This window comes from Anoplophora glabripennis, unplaced genomic scaffold, assembly GCF_000390285.2.
Source record: "Anoplophora glabripennis isolate ALB-LARVAE unplaced genomic scaffold, Agla_2.0 scaffold42, whole genome shotgun sequence".
Taxonomy (NCBI): domain Eukaryota; kingdom Metazoa; phylum Arthropoda; class Insecta; order Coleoptera; family Cerambycidae; genus Anoplophora; species Anoplophora glabripennis.
Genome location: NW_019416219.1, coordinates 531,274 through 545,152, shown reverse-complemented (window position 1 = coordinate 545,152; position 13,879 = coordinate 531,274). Strand labels below are relative to the sequence as shown.

The 13,879-nt window shown below is 31.5% G+C and overlaps 1 protein-coding gene across 2 annotated transcripts in view; it reads right to left on the bottom strand.

Annotated features, from left to right (window-relative positions):
- LOC108905435 (rho GTPase-activating protein 10) overlaps positions 1-13,879 on the bottom strand; it is a 55,986-nt gene that overhangs the window by 26,526 nt on the left and 15,581 nt on the right. For both annotated transcript variants that reach the window (XM_018708281.2, XM_018708282.2), the window contains exon 2: positions 10,400-10,557. In XM_018708281.2, coding sequence (XP_018563797.1) covers positions 10,400-10,557 — 158 coding nt within the window. The remainder of the gene's footprint in view (positions 1-10,399; positions 10,558-13,879) is intronic.

Genomic DNA, 13,879 nt, shown 5'->3' with positions numbered 1-13,879 from the left:
AGAATGTAGCATAACTAGCGCCCTCTATGAAATATACAAAAAATAATTAGACTAGCGTATTTGGCACCCTTAAAAACCTCGGACTACCAAATTTCATAAAAATATTTCGCACCATTTGGAAATTTTCATAAAAATGTTATTTAAAAAATTTTATTTTGTCTCTGCATCTCGAAAACAAGAGGAGATAGACAGAGTTCATGAGACAAAAAATTCTCATTTTTTGTCATACTATCATCCCCTTTATTTACGGGAGGTCTTTCTGAATTAAACGATTTCAAAAAAGTATGTAAGGTGTAAAAAAATTATGCACAAAAGTTTTGGGATTTTCTTTTAGAAAAATAGGAAAATTTTTGTAAAGAAAAATAACAAACGCGAATTAAAACTTGAAAGAGAAAAAAGGATTTTTATATCAAGTATAATATTAATTTATTTAGAAATAATGCATTATGCACTAAGATCGTATTAATCGGCTCAAAAATAACTTAATTTGTTTATAACTAAAATTTTTAAGCTTAAATAAGCAATATTATAATTATTTGAAACAAATAATAATTTACATAATAATAATTAATAACCATTTATAAATATGAAATTTTTGGAGTGAAAAAATTGCTCCTCAGAAGTTATAAAGTATGTGGCAATCAACTTTCCAGAGGGGGCCTGTACTGTGGACTATAAGGTCCAAAGCAATTTCTTCGAAGCACTAGTATTAGAAATTATTTCCTTTGAACTCCGGTGTTACAATGCCGTATTATAACCGATAAAAAATACCAGTGATGCTTACCCTCAACTTCTTCATCTGCTTACATAACCTCAAAATGTCTCGAACTCCTCTGACGTTGATGTAAGTCGCCAATTTGATAGCTTCGTTGAATTTAACAGTCGCTGCGAAGTGTATGACGCAGTCCACTTCAGAGATAAGTTTCTCCCTGTCCTCATCGTTTAGCCCTAGGTCCGGCAGGCTGACGTCTCCTACCACTATTTTTATTTTTTGCTTGAAATTTGGGTACTTTCTTTTAAGCGGGTCGAAGCTCTGAAATGTTACAAAATGTGTTCATCTTTATCTGAATAAAGGATTTAGATGATAAATCATTTTTTAATAATGTATAATCGCTCACTCATCCGAAATGTGTAAGTTTGTGCTTCTTTTTGGAAACGCAAATTTATACTTTTTGCTCGGTTATACAAAATAATATTATCGAGGTGGGATACCAGAAATTACGAAAATGGACGTCACTTTGAGATATCAAAAAATAACTTACAGGTTCATCGAAAAGTTCGTCGAATCTCTTGTACACGTCCTTGCCTTTCTTCGCTCTAATGAGNGTTCAAAAAAAATAACTTATTCAAAAGATATGAATTTTATTCCGTACTTCTGGCCATCCCTGTATGTAATAGAGCTCATTTACTGTCACAATTACCGATCTCGGTTTGACGGTAGGCAGGAAGCACGGCAGTTAGAGAATGAAAAGGCCAGCATCCCGCCGCGACCCGCTCTGTGAAATCAAAACAACCGGCAGTAAAAGCGTTCAGAAATAAAAATCGATTTCAATAGCAGTAATGCTGAATAGTTTTAATTAAATATAATTGGGTTTTTACATCGGGAACCTAACCAACCGAGAAATCAGCGCATTGCAATGGCAGAAACAAAAAAACGGAATTAGCAGGAGAGCTGCCGGAGATTTCTGCTGTTTTCTCTAAAAAGTGGTCCGTCACTATTGCTCGAGACGTTGCTAAGGATTACAGGCAACCCGGGTTCAACTGAGGCCATTATTTGTCAACGAAAGCAGCTAAAAGCTTTTCGCACTCAAGGAATAAGTAGCAGGAAGCTCGAAAATGCCGTTTTTTCATATACCCGACAAATATACATTTTTATTGTTACATTTGAAAGATAATATCGTACACTTCGAACCAAATTAGCAAATGTTTCGTGTGAAAGGTATAATCAACCGAAATTTATGAACCATTTAAAAACAAATGAAATGTGATGGGATAACGTACATAGGGAAAATGGTACAACTGTTCTCAATAATATATTTTTCAAACCAATGTTCAACAATTATAATTATTATTATTGGAAGATAATTCATGATGTTTAATTTTTTATAGTTGCTTATAATATACCCATATTTAAACATTTAATAGATGTATTTATGTCTAAACCGACATAATTATTATAAATCGATTTTTTTTATAATCAGCTACAATTCAGCAGATTAAAATGTTTCAATAAATTTGTAGGTCATTTGTTTTTAAGTAAGGTGCATTTGATCCTCGAAACACTCAGTCGATCAAGGCCATACTAGAAACCTTGAAAAAAAATTGATATTTATCATTAAAAGCTAAACAAATCACTTTCAATTACCAACTAAAACCAGTGACGTACTCTGGAAATACAGCGTTCGAAAGAATAAAATAATACAAAAAATATAAATTGAAGTGTGATTTTGATTTATAAGTATTTCGGACACAGGTAAATCTTGAGTGAATATGAGAATTAATTATAATCACATCAAATTAAAGATATGTCCTCCATACTAATGACTTTACAATTAAAATAGGGGCAATTATGTTTTTCCAAGCCACAATGGTATTTGAGATAAAATTTCTATTAATTATGTTTAAATTATATCTCATTTAATTTTTAAAAAGGATTTTACGGTAAGATTTTAGAATTAACATAAACTTTGCGGAAACGTTAAATTTTTATTTTTCTACCAAACATTTAAAACGTTTATAATGTTTCCCACACGTTGCTTATATAACGACGTTAATGTATCGGCAAATAATTACCAACTTAACGATTTAAGTTTACTTTTACAGAACGAATTGAAAACGAAAGTAGAACGTTTTTTTTGTACGGGGTAATTATAAATTAATATAATATTTACTTGCACATATTGCACACGTAATATAGCGGTATGGAAGTATTTAGGTTGTGGTTCAACGTGTCATAAACTAGTGGTTTAGCGTTACACTGTTGCGAATCAAGTTGATTTATTTATAATAACATGTATATGTTCAGTGGGAAATTTAGACTACGCATACAGGATATAAAATGATTTCATTTCAACATTAAAAGTTTATCGTGATAACCAAAGATTCACGTAGCCTTACATTTAGAAACCTTTTTTACCTTTTTGCTCTAATTTCTCTCGTATATCTCTCTATCTCAGTCTACAAGCTATGCTATGCTATAAAAAAAGCTACTGATAAAATAGTGAGACAATGATCGATAAGGATTTACGAGGATTATCCTATTTAAATTATATATCTACGCCTTTCACATCTAAAGGTCTGTTTCGCATTTGAATCCAATTTAGATTTTTACTAGTTTACTAGTTTTAAAAAGTTTTTAGAATTTTACTCACTACATTATATACCTACATCAGGATAAGCTTTGACGAGATTTTTGAATGCGGTCCCTTAATATTACACTTCGTGTCTGATTATGCCGGTACCATATACAGAGCGGTGGTAGCGTGGGTGTACCACTTTCATCAACCTCACTCTTTGAAACTTCAAACTGTCAAGGATTTTATTTATAGAAAGTAATTATCTTACATTTAATTCACTTCGGATTACCATATTTATTAAGTACAATTCTGTCTGACTTTTTGAAAAATAAAAGTTTATATTACTTTAATTCAAAGGTAAATTACTAAGGTTCTTCAAGAAATTCCGGGAATTCACGTTTTTAAATGTTTGCAAACATTTATTTAACCGTCGTCTGCGCTAAATAAATATTTACCAATTATTATTTTACCAGTGTCAATGCGTTTGTGACACTCCAAATAGCCTTGAAAAGGAGAGGTACATCTTGTCTACTATTTATTTTCAACGATTTAATAATACCCAGATCTTTGAGTAAAATTGAAATATCACAAAATATCCACCGCGAAAGTGATAAAAAACGTGATTTATTTCTTCTGTTTCAATTTTTCATTAAAGAATTATTATTACAAAAATATTTCAAGTTCGTAAACGATCTCAAGCACTGAGCTGAGAGCCACAATTAACGCAATCATAAAACTATCACTATATAATTAAGTGCTTTGGTTATCTCTTGGAATTAATCTTATAACAAAGTAATTAAAACCATGCAGTTTCATGTTTGACTTGGTTAACAAGGGAACCATTTTTAAACGAGTGCACTTTCAGAAAAATATTGCTGCAAAAATTGAAAATTACAGCAGTAAAACTAGTTATTATTATTCAGTCTCGTTGTGTAATCTCCACAAAAATGTAAATTGTTGTATAAAGTAGGTGTCTGTAAAATTATATGTACAGGGTGTCCCAAAGTTCGCGTCCCGAGCCCATAACAGACAAACGAAAAACGACAGTAAAAATCTGTTTAGACGGCATGAATAGGGACTCGCTAAGGTCCGTTTTGCAGTTGAAAAACATTTTTTTCAATATTCGAAAAATAAAAAATTGACGTCTTCAACTTTTTTTCCACGAACATACCCATTTTTTATGATAACTGAAAACTATCTATTTTTTATGAACATTTTTTGTGCAGAAATTTTTTCCCTACCTCTTCTTAAAAAGTTACAAAAACAAACATTATACAAAAATGTATATTGTATTGTAATGTATTGTATTGGAAATAGTCATGACTTAATCAACATTACTGTAAAAAACAATCGCTATAACTCCTGTCACAAATTTGTTTACATATTAGTTGTTATGGTCTTAGAAAAGATCACAATAAATATGGTTTTTTTTTATCATGTCAACATTTTTATGGTTTGTGATAATTTTTTAAGTTTTAGCAACCACTTACTAGTTTGTTTATCATGCAAGAAATAGTGTTTGACAGAAACTAACATGTAAACAGACTTGTGACAGCAGTTTCAGCCACTGTTTTCACAACAATGTTGACTAAATCATGTCTCATTCCAAAACAAAAGGATACATTTTTGTTTAATGTTTGTTATTGTAACTTTTTCAGGAGGAAAAATTAATTTCTACGAAATATCTTCTAAAGCCATTTTTCGAAACATTTGTTACACCGTTTATAGTAAAAAAGTCATAGGCGTAGAATTTAGATTTAATTACATTATACAGAAGACATCATCAAAATTTATTGCGAATACAAAGTGCATTTATCGCCTTTTTCAAGTTAAGGGAATATTTTTCTGTACTTTTCTATTTAGGATGACTGCAAAGCTGGGTTGCCGTTCTTCTTTTCGCAATGGGTTAACGCAGAAGAAAATAGAGATATATTTGGCGCCACTGTTTATTTTCAAATACAGAATACTAATTGAAATGTCATTCAACCTGTACTTGTCTATGTGCAATATAGACGATATGCCGGCAACATTAGTCCGCAGTCATTTACGTCAGACAACACATGCACGGGCCCCGCTTAAAGCTAAAATAGATGGATTTTATTGCGTGCGCCGTTAAGGCATGTGGTTTTTGTTCTGATATTGTAGACGAACGCCCCTTCTAGTCTTTCGATTCCGTCAAATGTCCGTCTGTACCACAAAACCACGCGTAATAACAACGAAGCTATCAAATTAAAAGGTCCTGCATGAATCAAGGTAATACTCGGAAGTCCTATCGTTGTAATAGTGTATGTAACATGGGTGTGTCCAGTTATACAGGGTGATTCACAAATGGTGACCAAAAATGACACCTCGTATTGTTTGGTTAATTTTAAGGGGAGTCTTTCCTATAAAGTTTTTATCTAGGACGCTTCGTTAAAAAGATACAGGGTGTTAAACTTGAAAAAATAATTTTATTTTTTTTTAAATAATTTAAAGACTAGTAAGTAAGTGAAGTAATTTGAAATTGGGCACATGTATTTATGTAAACATTGTCCAAAATCTGACGTCTTTTTTTAAAATTAGATGCTCCAATGGCGGAGATACAGGGTATAGGTGACATACTTTTCTAAATAAAATAGTAGGTACGCCACTGCTTTACGGTGATACAATATTTTCAAATTCGTCTTTCAATTTTCTGCAAATTACTACTCTCTTATGTTTTTCGAAAAAAGCCTGATTTTCGAGTAAAACTTAAAAAACAAACTCAGAACACACTTCGATATTCGAATATAATGCTTTTTAAAATTATATAGTGAAGAATGTAAGAGGGGGCAAGCTAATTTTTGCTGAAATTTCTTCAGTACCACTCACATAATAAAAGTGTAGATCCCTAGATCTGGGCGAGGTCCGGAACATTTTGAAAATTGCAAAAATGTTTAAAAAATACCTAATTTATCTGCGTCTTTTACTAATATCTTGGAACCTACCTATGTATTTTGGAAGAATATTGAAGAGGAAAAAAGTTTTAGAATTGAATTTTGCACAATATACTGAAGTTAAAAATTTTTAAATTTATTACCGATGTTGCAAAATAGCAATTTTTTAAAAATATTTTAATTGCTCCGAGGACATTCTAATTTTGGAGAAAAAACTTTAGAACATAATAAAACAACACACCTAATTTCATTTAAATCGGTTCTATAGTTTTCGCAAAATAATTTTTTGAAAAGAATTTGGAAAAAAATTTTTCGAATTTTCTAAATGTTGCACAACCTCAAATAAAACATCTAGATAGGTACTTGAAAATTTTTTCACATAGAAAAGACCTTTCAACCTTTCAAATGGTTTTTGAAAAATTGAAATCGGTCACAGTAAATTTTTAAAGTTAACACTCTTTTTTTTATTTTTAAGCAATTAGATTACATTTATCAATTTGCAATTTAATTTTTTTTCAACAATTATTAATTTTAAAGTACTCGGAAAGACGCTTCTTTAAAAAAAAAGTTAAATTCCCTTTATTGGTTCTCGAGATAAAAGCGGTCAAAGTTTGTTGGCATTTAACGTTAATTTATAAACAATTTAGCAATAATCTTTGATCCAGTGGCTTCGTTTTTCCGAGTTCTAAGCTGGAAAAAATTTTCATATCCATAAGTTATCGGCAACATAGATAAATCAGCGGAAAAGCTGCTGCTCGCGGCTTCTAATGGTCCAATTTCGATCTTTTTTTTTAATCCGATGTCTCGCGAGCCAAGGAATTCGAACTGTCCAACTGTTCCAATTGTCTAATTTGCACATATTTTGTTATAAACCAAGTTTATTATTTATGCATTAAATATATTGTATATTTTACCCTATGATATTGCATGTTTTCAATGAAAAAAATTGTTTACGTATATATTTCATCGTTGAATATGAATGTATGTATTTAGTTATAAATATTACAATTATTTAAATAATTTTTGTTCAAACGATTTAAAACAAAATTTTTTATTAGGAAATTAATTTTTTGTTAAATACAGATAAAATTAAGAAAAAATAGTATTTTAAAATTATAATTTTTGAAAAAAAAACTAAATTGCAAATTGATAAATGTAATCTAATATTCAAAATTCAAAAACCATTTGAAAGGTTGAGCGGTCTTTTCTATGTGAAAAAATGTTCAAGTATCTATTTGAGGCATTTGAGATATTTTGAAAATTCGAGTTTTTTGCAAAAAGTTATTTTGCGAAAACTATCGAACCGATTTTAATGAAATTTGGTGTGTTGTTTTATTATACTCTAAAGTGTTTTTTTACCAAAATTAGAATGCCTCAGAGCAGTAAAATATTTTAAAAAAATTATCCAGAAAACTTGATTATTTTGCCTTTTTTCAGCAATTATTACTCTTTTTGGAACATCGGTAATAAATTTAATAAACATTTTAAACTTAGAATATATTGTGCAAAATTCAATTCTAAAACTTATTTTCCTCTTCAATATTCTTCCAAAATGCATAGGTTCCAAGATATATGTAAAAAACTATATATTTTTTAATTTTTTAAACATTTTTGCAATTTTGAAAATGTTCCGGACCTCGCCCAGATCTAGGGATCTACACTTTTATTATGTGAGTTGTACTGAAGGTAATCCAGAAAAAAATTGTTTGCCCCCTCTCATATACACCTCAAAACAGATCCGCCCTGGTCTATTTAATCAAATAATAAAATAGAATTTATTAACCTAACAAGATTACTTTGAATTTTTTATTGACACCAGCAATTTGTCTTTACAAGCTATATCTAGTACCGGAAATGAGGGATAAGAACGAAACAAAAAAAGCATATTAGAAAAAACTAAATTATACGTGATGCCAGCCAGCGCCAGCATCCATCCATCAGTCTCGCTCTTAATCTTAATACACCTGGGCGTCTCCCTCGTAATTGGTATTACATCACGGCCTGAGAAAGTGAATTAAAATCGTAATAATGGCACTACAGTAGGCTACGAAAAACTGGTATGACCGGTGTAGCGGCGAACCTTTCCGTCAGCGCGAAGCATTGCCCCGTAACATTCTTACACGCATATCGGAGGATGCTGATGATTTTCTCCCTTGATTAACGTGAGGCCATCGCCACATCTCCGCAACGGGCAACAGAACACCACCATCGTGGGTCTCCCCCCCCCCTCTCTCTCTCTCTCTCTGGGCGTACCAAGTATGCGCGTAGATCGTAGATCTTCCGCTTGACTAATCTTCGAGATAAAAAAACTCCGTACCTGGATCTTCCTTGAAATCGGATTGCATAACCAGCCGATGGCGAGTCGCAGACTGTGCAATGAGAAACTAGGAATCTGCCATTTTTGACGTTACACGAGATGTTTATCAAAACGTAAAAGCAAACATTACTCGAAAAAATAAGATAAGAAAGTTCATAGCGTAAAAAAGTTTAAAGGCGAAAAATATCATGTCTTTCATAATCCAATATATTGCACAATAATATTAAGAAATATCCCCAGACGGTGCACTATTATTGTGCAATAATTTAGTTTACCTCTGGTACTTCCTAAGCGAACATGTTGAGTGACACTGCACTACATTCGATACACAACTGAACAGATATTGCGCAATACTGTTCACAGACTATACAATATATTCCAAACTGCACAATAAAAATCAAATTATTTTTGATTCACTAAATATATTGCGCAATCTTTCAATTACAACTAGCAACAGATATTAGAGTGACGTCACTGGCCACACACCTGAATATACACTCGTCCGTCATCTAATAAAGGATACGAAAACGTTGAAGGAGACAAAAAAAGTTGCTAAATTGAACAGAGAATTATACCCTTAACCTAGAAAATACCACTGGCGTACCGGAAGAAAGTTTGGGAGGCTAAAAAAGGCCTGACCCCAGAAAAAGTATCACCCTGTAGATCGCGACGACTATTAGGGAGGGTCAATGATACAGTTAATCTAAGTTAGCCTACGACATTCCAAATTTGAGCTACATATCTCCAAAACTGTGGAAGATACAAAGAAGAAACAGAAAAATTATTGAAACTTGTATCATGGTAACAAAGCATTTACCCCCCTGAATAAAGACATACTATTATGAGACACCCTGTATTTTTAACCTGGATTGTCAAAAACTAAAATGTTTAGGCAATATATGCTTCATTAGTAAAGTTTAACTAGTGCCATCTACACATGACCACAAAATTAATATGTATAGTCTTTCCGATCTCAACTGAAGAATCAAGAGGTTGGCAGTATGTACCATGTTCGGTCGCTGACGTAGCAACTCGGCATTGAAATATTTGAAAAACTTGTTCCCATATTTATTTAGCCATCACCCATATACAGATAGAAATGTATACGCCTAATTGAAGAATGCGCGCGCGGACAAACGGCGTGTAACACAGCCGCACTGGGCGACTGGGCAGTAAATATCAGTTGTTGATAAGTGGTTGACAAATTGTCTAGCAGTGCAGTGCAGCAATGTGGAATTTGATGTGATTCAGGTAATTTTAATTTATTATAGGCACCTTCTATTAATCATTCATATTACAATTGCGAAAGAGGGAAATAAGACGGATATTTTGTTTACTAATATTATTACAACAAGGTATTTTGGAGACCTTTTGAAACGGAATAACACGAAATTTGCCATCAATATAATAAAATTGTTAGAGGACGTAAATAATAATAATAATAATAATTATTATTATTATTAATTAAAATATGTTGGTCAAATGAACATATAATAGAAATTTCCTACACATTATATACAAATTATTATAATTTTTTTACCTTTAGCAGAAAACTTTTATAGGGAGGCCTATGAAACTCATTAAATTGTATTGCTAGGAGTTTTTATACATGTTCAACTGACTTCGGAAATACTATACTACTTAAGTTCTCACCTGTACTTTTTTATGAAGATTTTAATTTCAATTTTTTTAATGCATTTAATGAAGATTTTAATTTTTTTGTTTGTTAGAAGCCAATGTAGAGGAAATTATGACAAAAAAGGCATTTCTTGAAGGTTTATCTTTTAAATTGACGCGATTTTTGGGGAAATGCTACTATGCTAAATAGTAAAAATGAAGTAAAATTATTCTAAACGGGTCAATCAACTTACCATCCTATCCCTTTCGTCTTCGACCTGAAGGATCAGGTCGCTGAAACTTTTCAGCGACGCGCAGATGACTTGCTCATCGTCAGTCTGAGTTCCACCGATGCATTCGAAAGTGAAACCCTGAAGGCACTTGGCGAATGATCTTTGAGCAATACTCAGTTCTGAAAAAAAAAAATGAAAGTAATTAATCGAAAATACCAATACTTGAAACGTTGGTTTATATTTTAAATACTGAAATGCAGTTTCAGGAATCGAAAGGTAAGTGAAATATGTAGGTACACCCAACGGAAGATTTTGGATTTCAAATAAGAACTTTTTTATATATATATTTAATTTAGCGACTTTTGAGTGAATTAATTCAAATTTTACTGCCCAATTTTGTAATTCCTGCAGCTATAAGAAAAATAAAGATTGGAGGTCTATTTTTTTCATGTTAACTATGTTTATAGATAAATGATTTTTAAAAACGGAAGTTTCGGGATTCGAAAGATTAGTAGTTTTGGATTTCACACAGAAAATTGCTTATTAAGATCATTTGCTTTATTTTTATTGCCATTCATCAACAGTAGGTACAGCTTTTTTTATTTTGCAACTTTTTCATTGAACATTTTACATAGAGAATTAATTTTGTAATTCCTGCTGACTTAAGAACCCACCCTCAAAAAATTCTCGTTCATTGCCCAAGAAAGACAACAGTCGTACGACACTTTATCTTATACAAATTTAAATAGACATTTTTAGCATGTAGGTTAGTGATAAACCCAATGTTACGACCTTATTGTTAATATTGTTATAGATACGCGTGATAAGGAAAGGTTGTACACTTGTTTTAAACAAATACCTCTCCTTTATTGGAAATCGATTTAAAAAATAAAAAACCGAGTCTCCGTTATTTTGAAATAACTTGGGGAATGACCGATATCGTCCATTATCAACTGATATCGTCCATTATCAACAACTAAGTGTCTCAAGTCTCAAGGTGATAAATATTTACATTTTTCTAATGACTAGTGTAGAAAGAAATTACCCTTTTTTAAATTGTTTGACATCATTAACTTTTCGTAACTAGTTAGTGTGGAATAGGTATATGGTTCTTTTGTTTCCATACTTATACGTGACTACAATTAATTGTTTGCAGGAAATGGAAAATCACAATAACAGAGTAATCTTTTATATACATTTTTTACGTTTCCCTAATATATTGATAATTTCACGACGATTCCAATTTTTAGGTCATAACTGTTTTTGGAATTAATCATTCCCTTTGGCAAAAAAAATCTCTACAGCAAATATGTCGAAGTGAAAACTGGATGCTACCCCAACATTTGTTGGAGGAAAGGAAATTATTTCATTGAAACAGCCGGCTGTATACCCTTTTACGACTCTCGGAGACAATCATTCATCCAGGCTCTTTCCCCGGATGGATAAAAGGAATAAAAGCTCCACTGACGGCAAAAAAACAATTGACGGTAACGTGGGCGAAGTATCATTGCAATTTGGGCTGAGAGAGAGAGAGAGATAAAAAGGGAGACCTAAAGTTCAGTAACCCCCGCATCAAATCGATCGCCCTAGACGGTTTTATATAAGCTGAAACAGCACACGAAGGCACCCGTTTCAGCGAATCTGTGCCCCGATAAGATAGTAATGGACGCCGAGTGAAAAATACGCCCCTAAAATTTGAGAGCATTTCGTTATTTGTTCCTGATACGGAATTTGCTTGTGTGCGCATTCATTAAAAGCAGTAAATGTATCGCTGGTTTAATTAATCGGGAATTCAATTTAGGTAATCAACTAGTTCTGGGGACCAAATGTTATTTTTGAATTAATAATGCATTTACTTTTATTTTTCCTATGAACTATATCGAAATTTTGCTTCGTTTACGTGTTATATTTAAAAAACTGCAAAGTGCATTTTCACCCCTATCTTCAATTTCAACCCTTTAATTTTTTCATTTCTAATGACCCTTCGAACAAGTCATGTGATGAAAACTCTTGAACGTCTTATTTCCTTCCTTTTTGCAAAAAATGAGAATTAAAACGTACAATGGTAAACGCAACGAAAATCGGAAAATTGGCCAATTGTAAATTTGAGCGACCATATGTCAGTCAATTTTCATCCAAAAATACTTTACAATCTTTTATTTTGAAGGAAATTTTATCTAATTTTGTTTCTATGAAGCAATGCCTATACCTATCTTTATTAAAAAAAAAAAACTAGAGGCAAAAAAGTTAAAAAAATAAAAAAATCGAATTTTTTGCCTTTTTTTCAAATTATTAACGATTTTTTGCATAAAATTTTCCTTTCAAATTTTTTAAATAAGCAATTTCCATGGGAAATTCAATTCTCTAAATAATTTTCCCTATGAACTATAGCGAAATTTTGCTTCGTTTTCGAGCTACAATTAAAAAACTGAAATGGGTGCATTGTCACCCGTATCTCCAATTTCCACCCTCTATTTTAATAGCACTCCGCGGTTTTTTCATCTAAAATGACCCTTTGAACGATTCATGCAATAAAATTTCTTGAACATCATTTTAACCCTGTTTTTTTTTATATAATCAATAGCCTAATATCCAAGAAATATTTATTACAGCAATTAATTAATGAATTAAATTGAAAAGAAATAAGTTTTAACACTGATGAATTGCTATCGAAATTGAACTGGAAAGTGTCTTCAGGGAAATCGAATTTGAAAGTTAGCGACAGTGAAAAATTGAGAAAAAAAGACTGCANACCCTTCGAATAAGTCATGTGATGAAAACTCTTGAACGTCTTATTTCCTTCCTTTTTGCAAAAACTGAGAATTAAAACGTACAATGGTAAACGCAACGAAAATCGAAAAATTGGCCAATTGTAAATTTGAGCGACCATATATCAGTCAATTTTCATCCAAAAATACTTTACAACCTCTTATTTTGAAGGAAGTTTTATCTACTTTTTTTCTATGAAGCAATGCAAAAAAATCAAAAAAATGTTTTGCTTTTTTCAAATTGTTTATTAACGATATTTTGCATAAAGTTTTCCTTTTAAATCTTTTAAATAAGCCATATCGATGGGAAATTCAATTCTCTAAATTATTTTTCCTATGAACTATAGTGAAATTTTGCTTCGTTTTCGAGCTACAATTAAAAAACTGAAAGGGGTGCATTTTCACCCCTATCTCCAATTGCCACTCTCTAATTTAATAGCACTCCGCAGTTTTTTCATCTAAAATGAATATTTGAACGATTCATGTAATAAAACATTGAATGTCAGTTTCTTTTTAAAAAATCCTTTTTACCCAAAAAAAAACTAGAGGCAAAAAAGTAAAAAATAAAATAAAAAATCGAATTTTTTGCATTTTTTCAAATTATTAACGATTTTTTGCATAAAATTTTCCTTTCAAATTTTTTAAATAAGCCATTTCGATGGGAAATTCAATTCTCTAAATAATTTTTCCTATGAACTATAGCGAAATTTTGCTTCGTTTTCGAGCTACAATT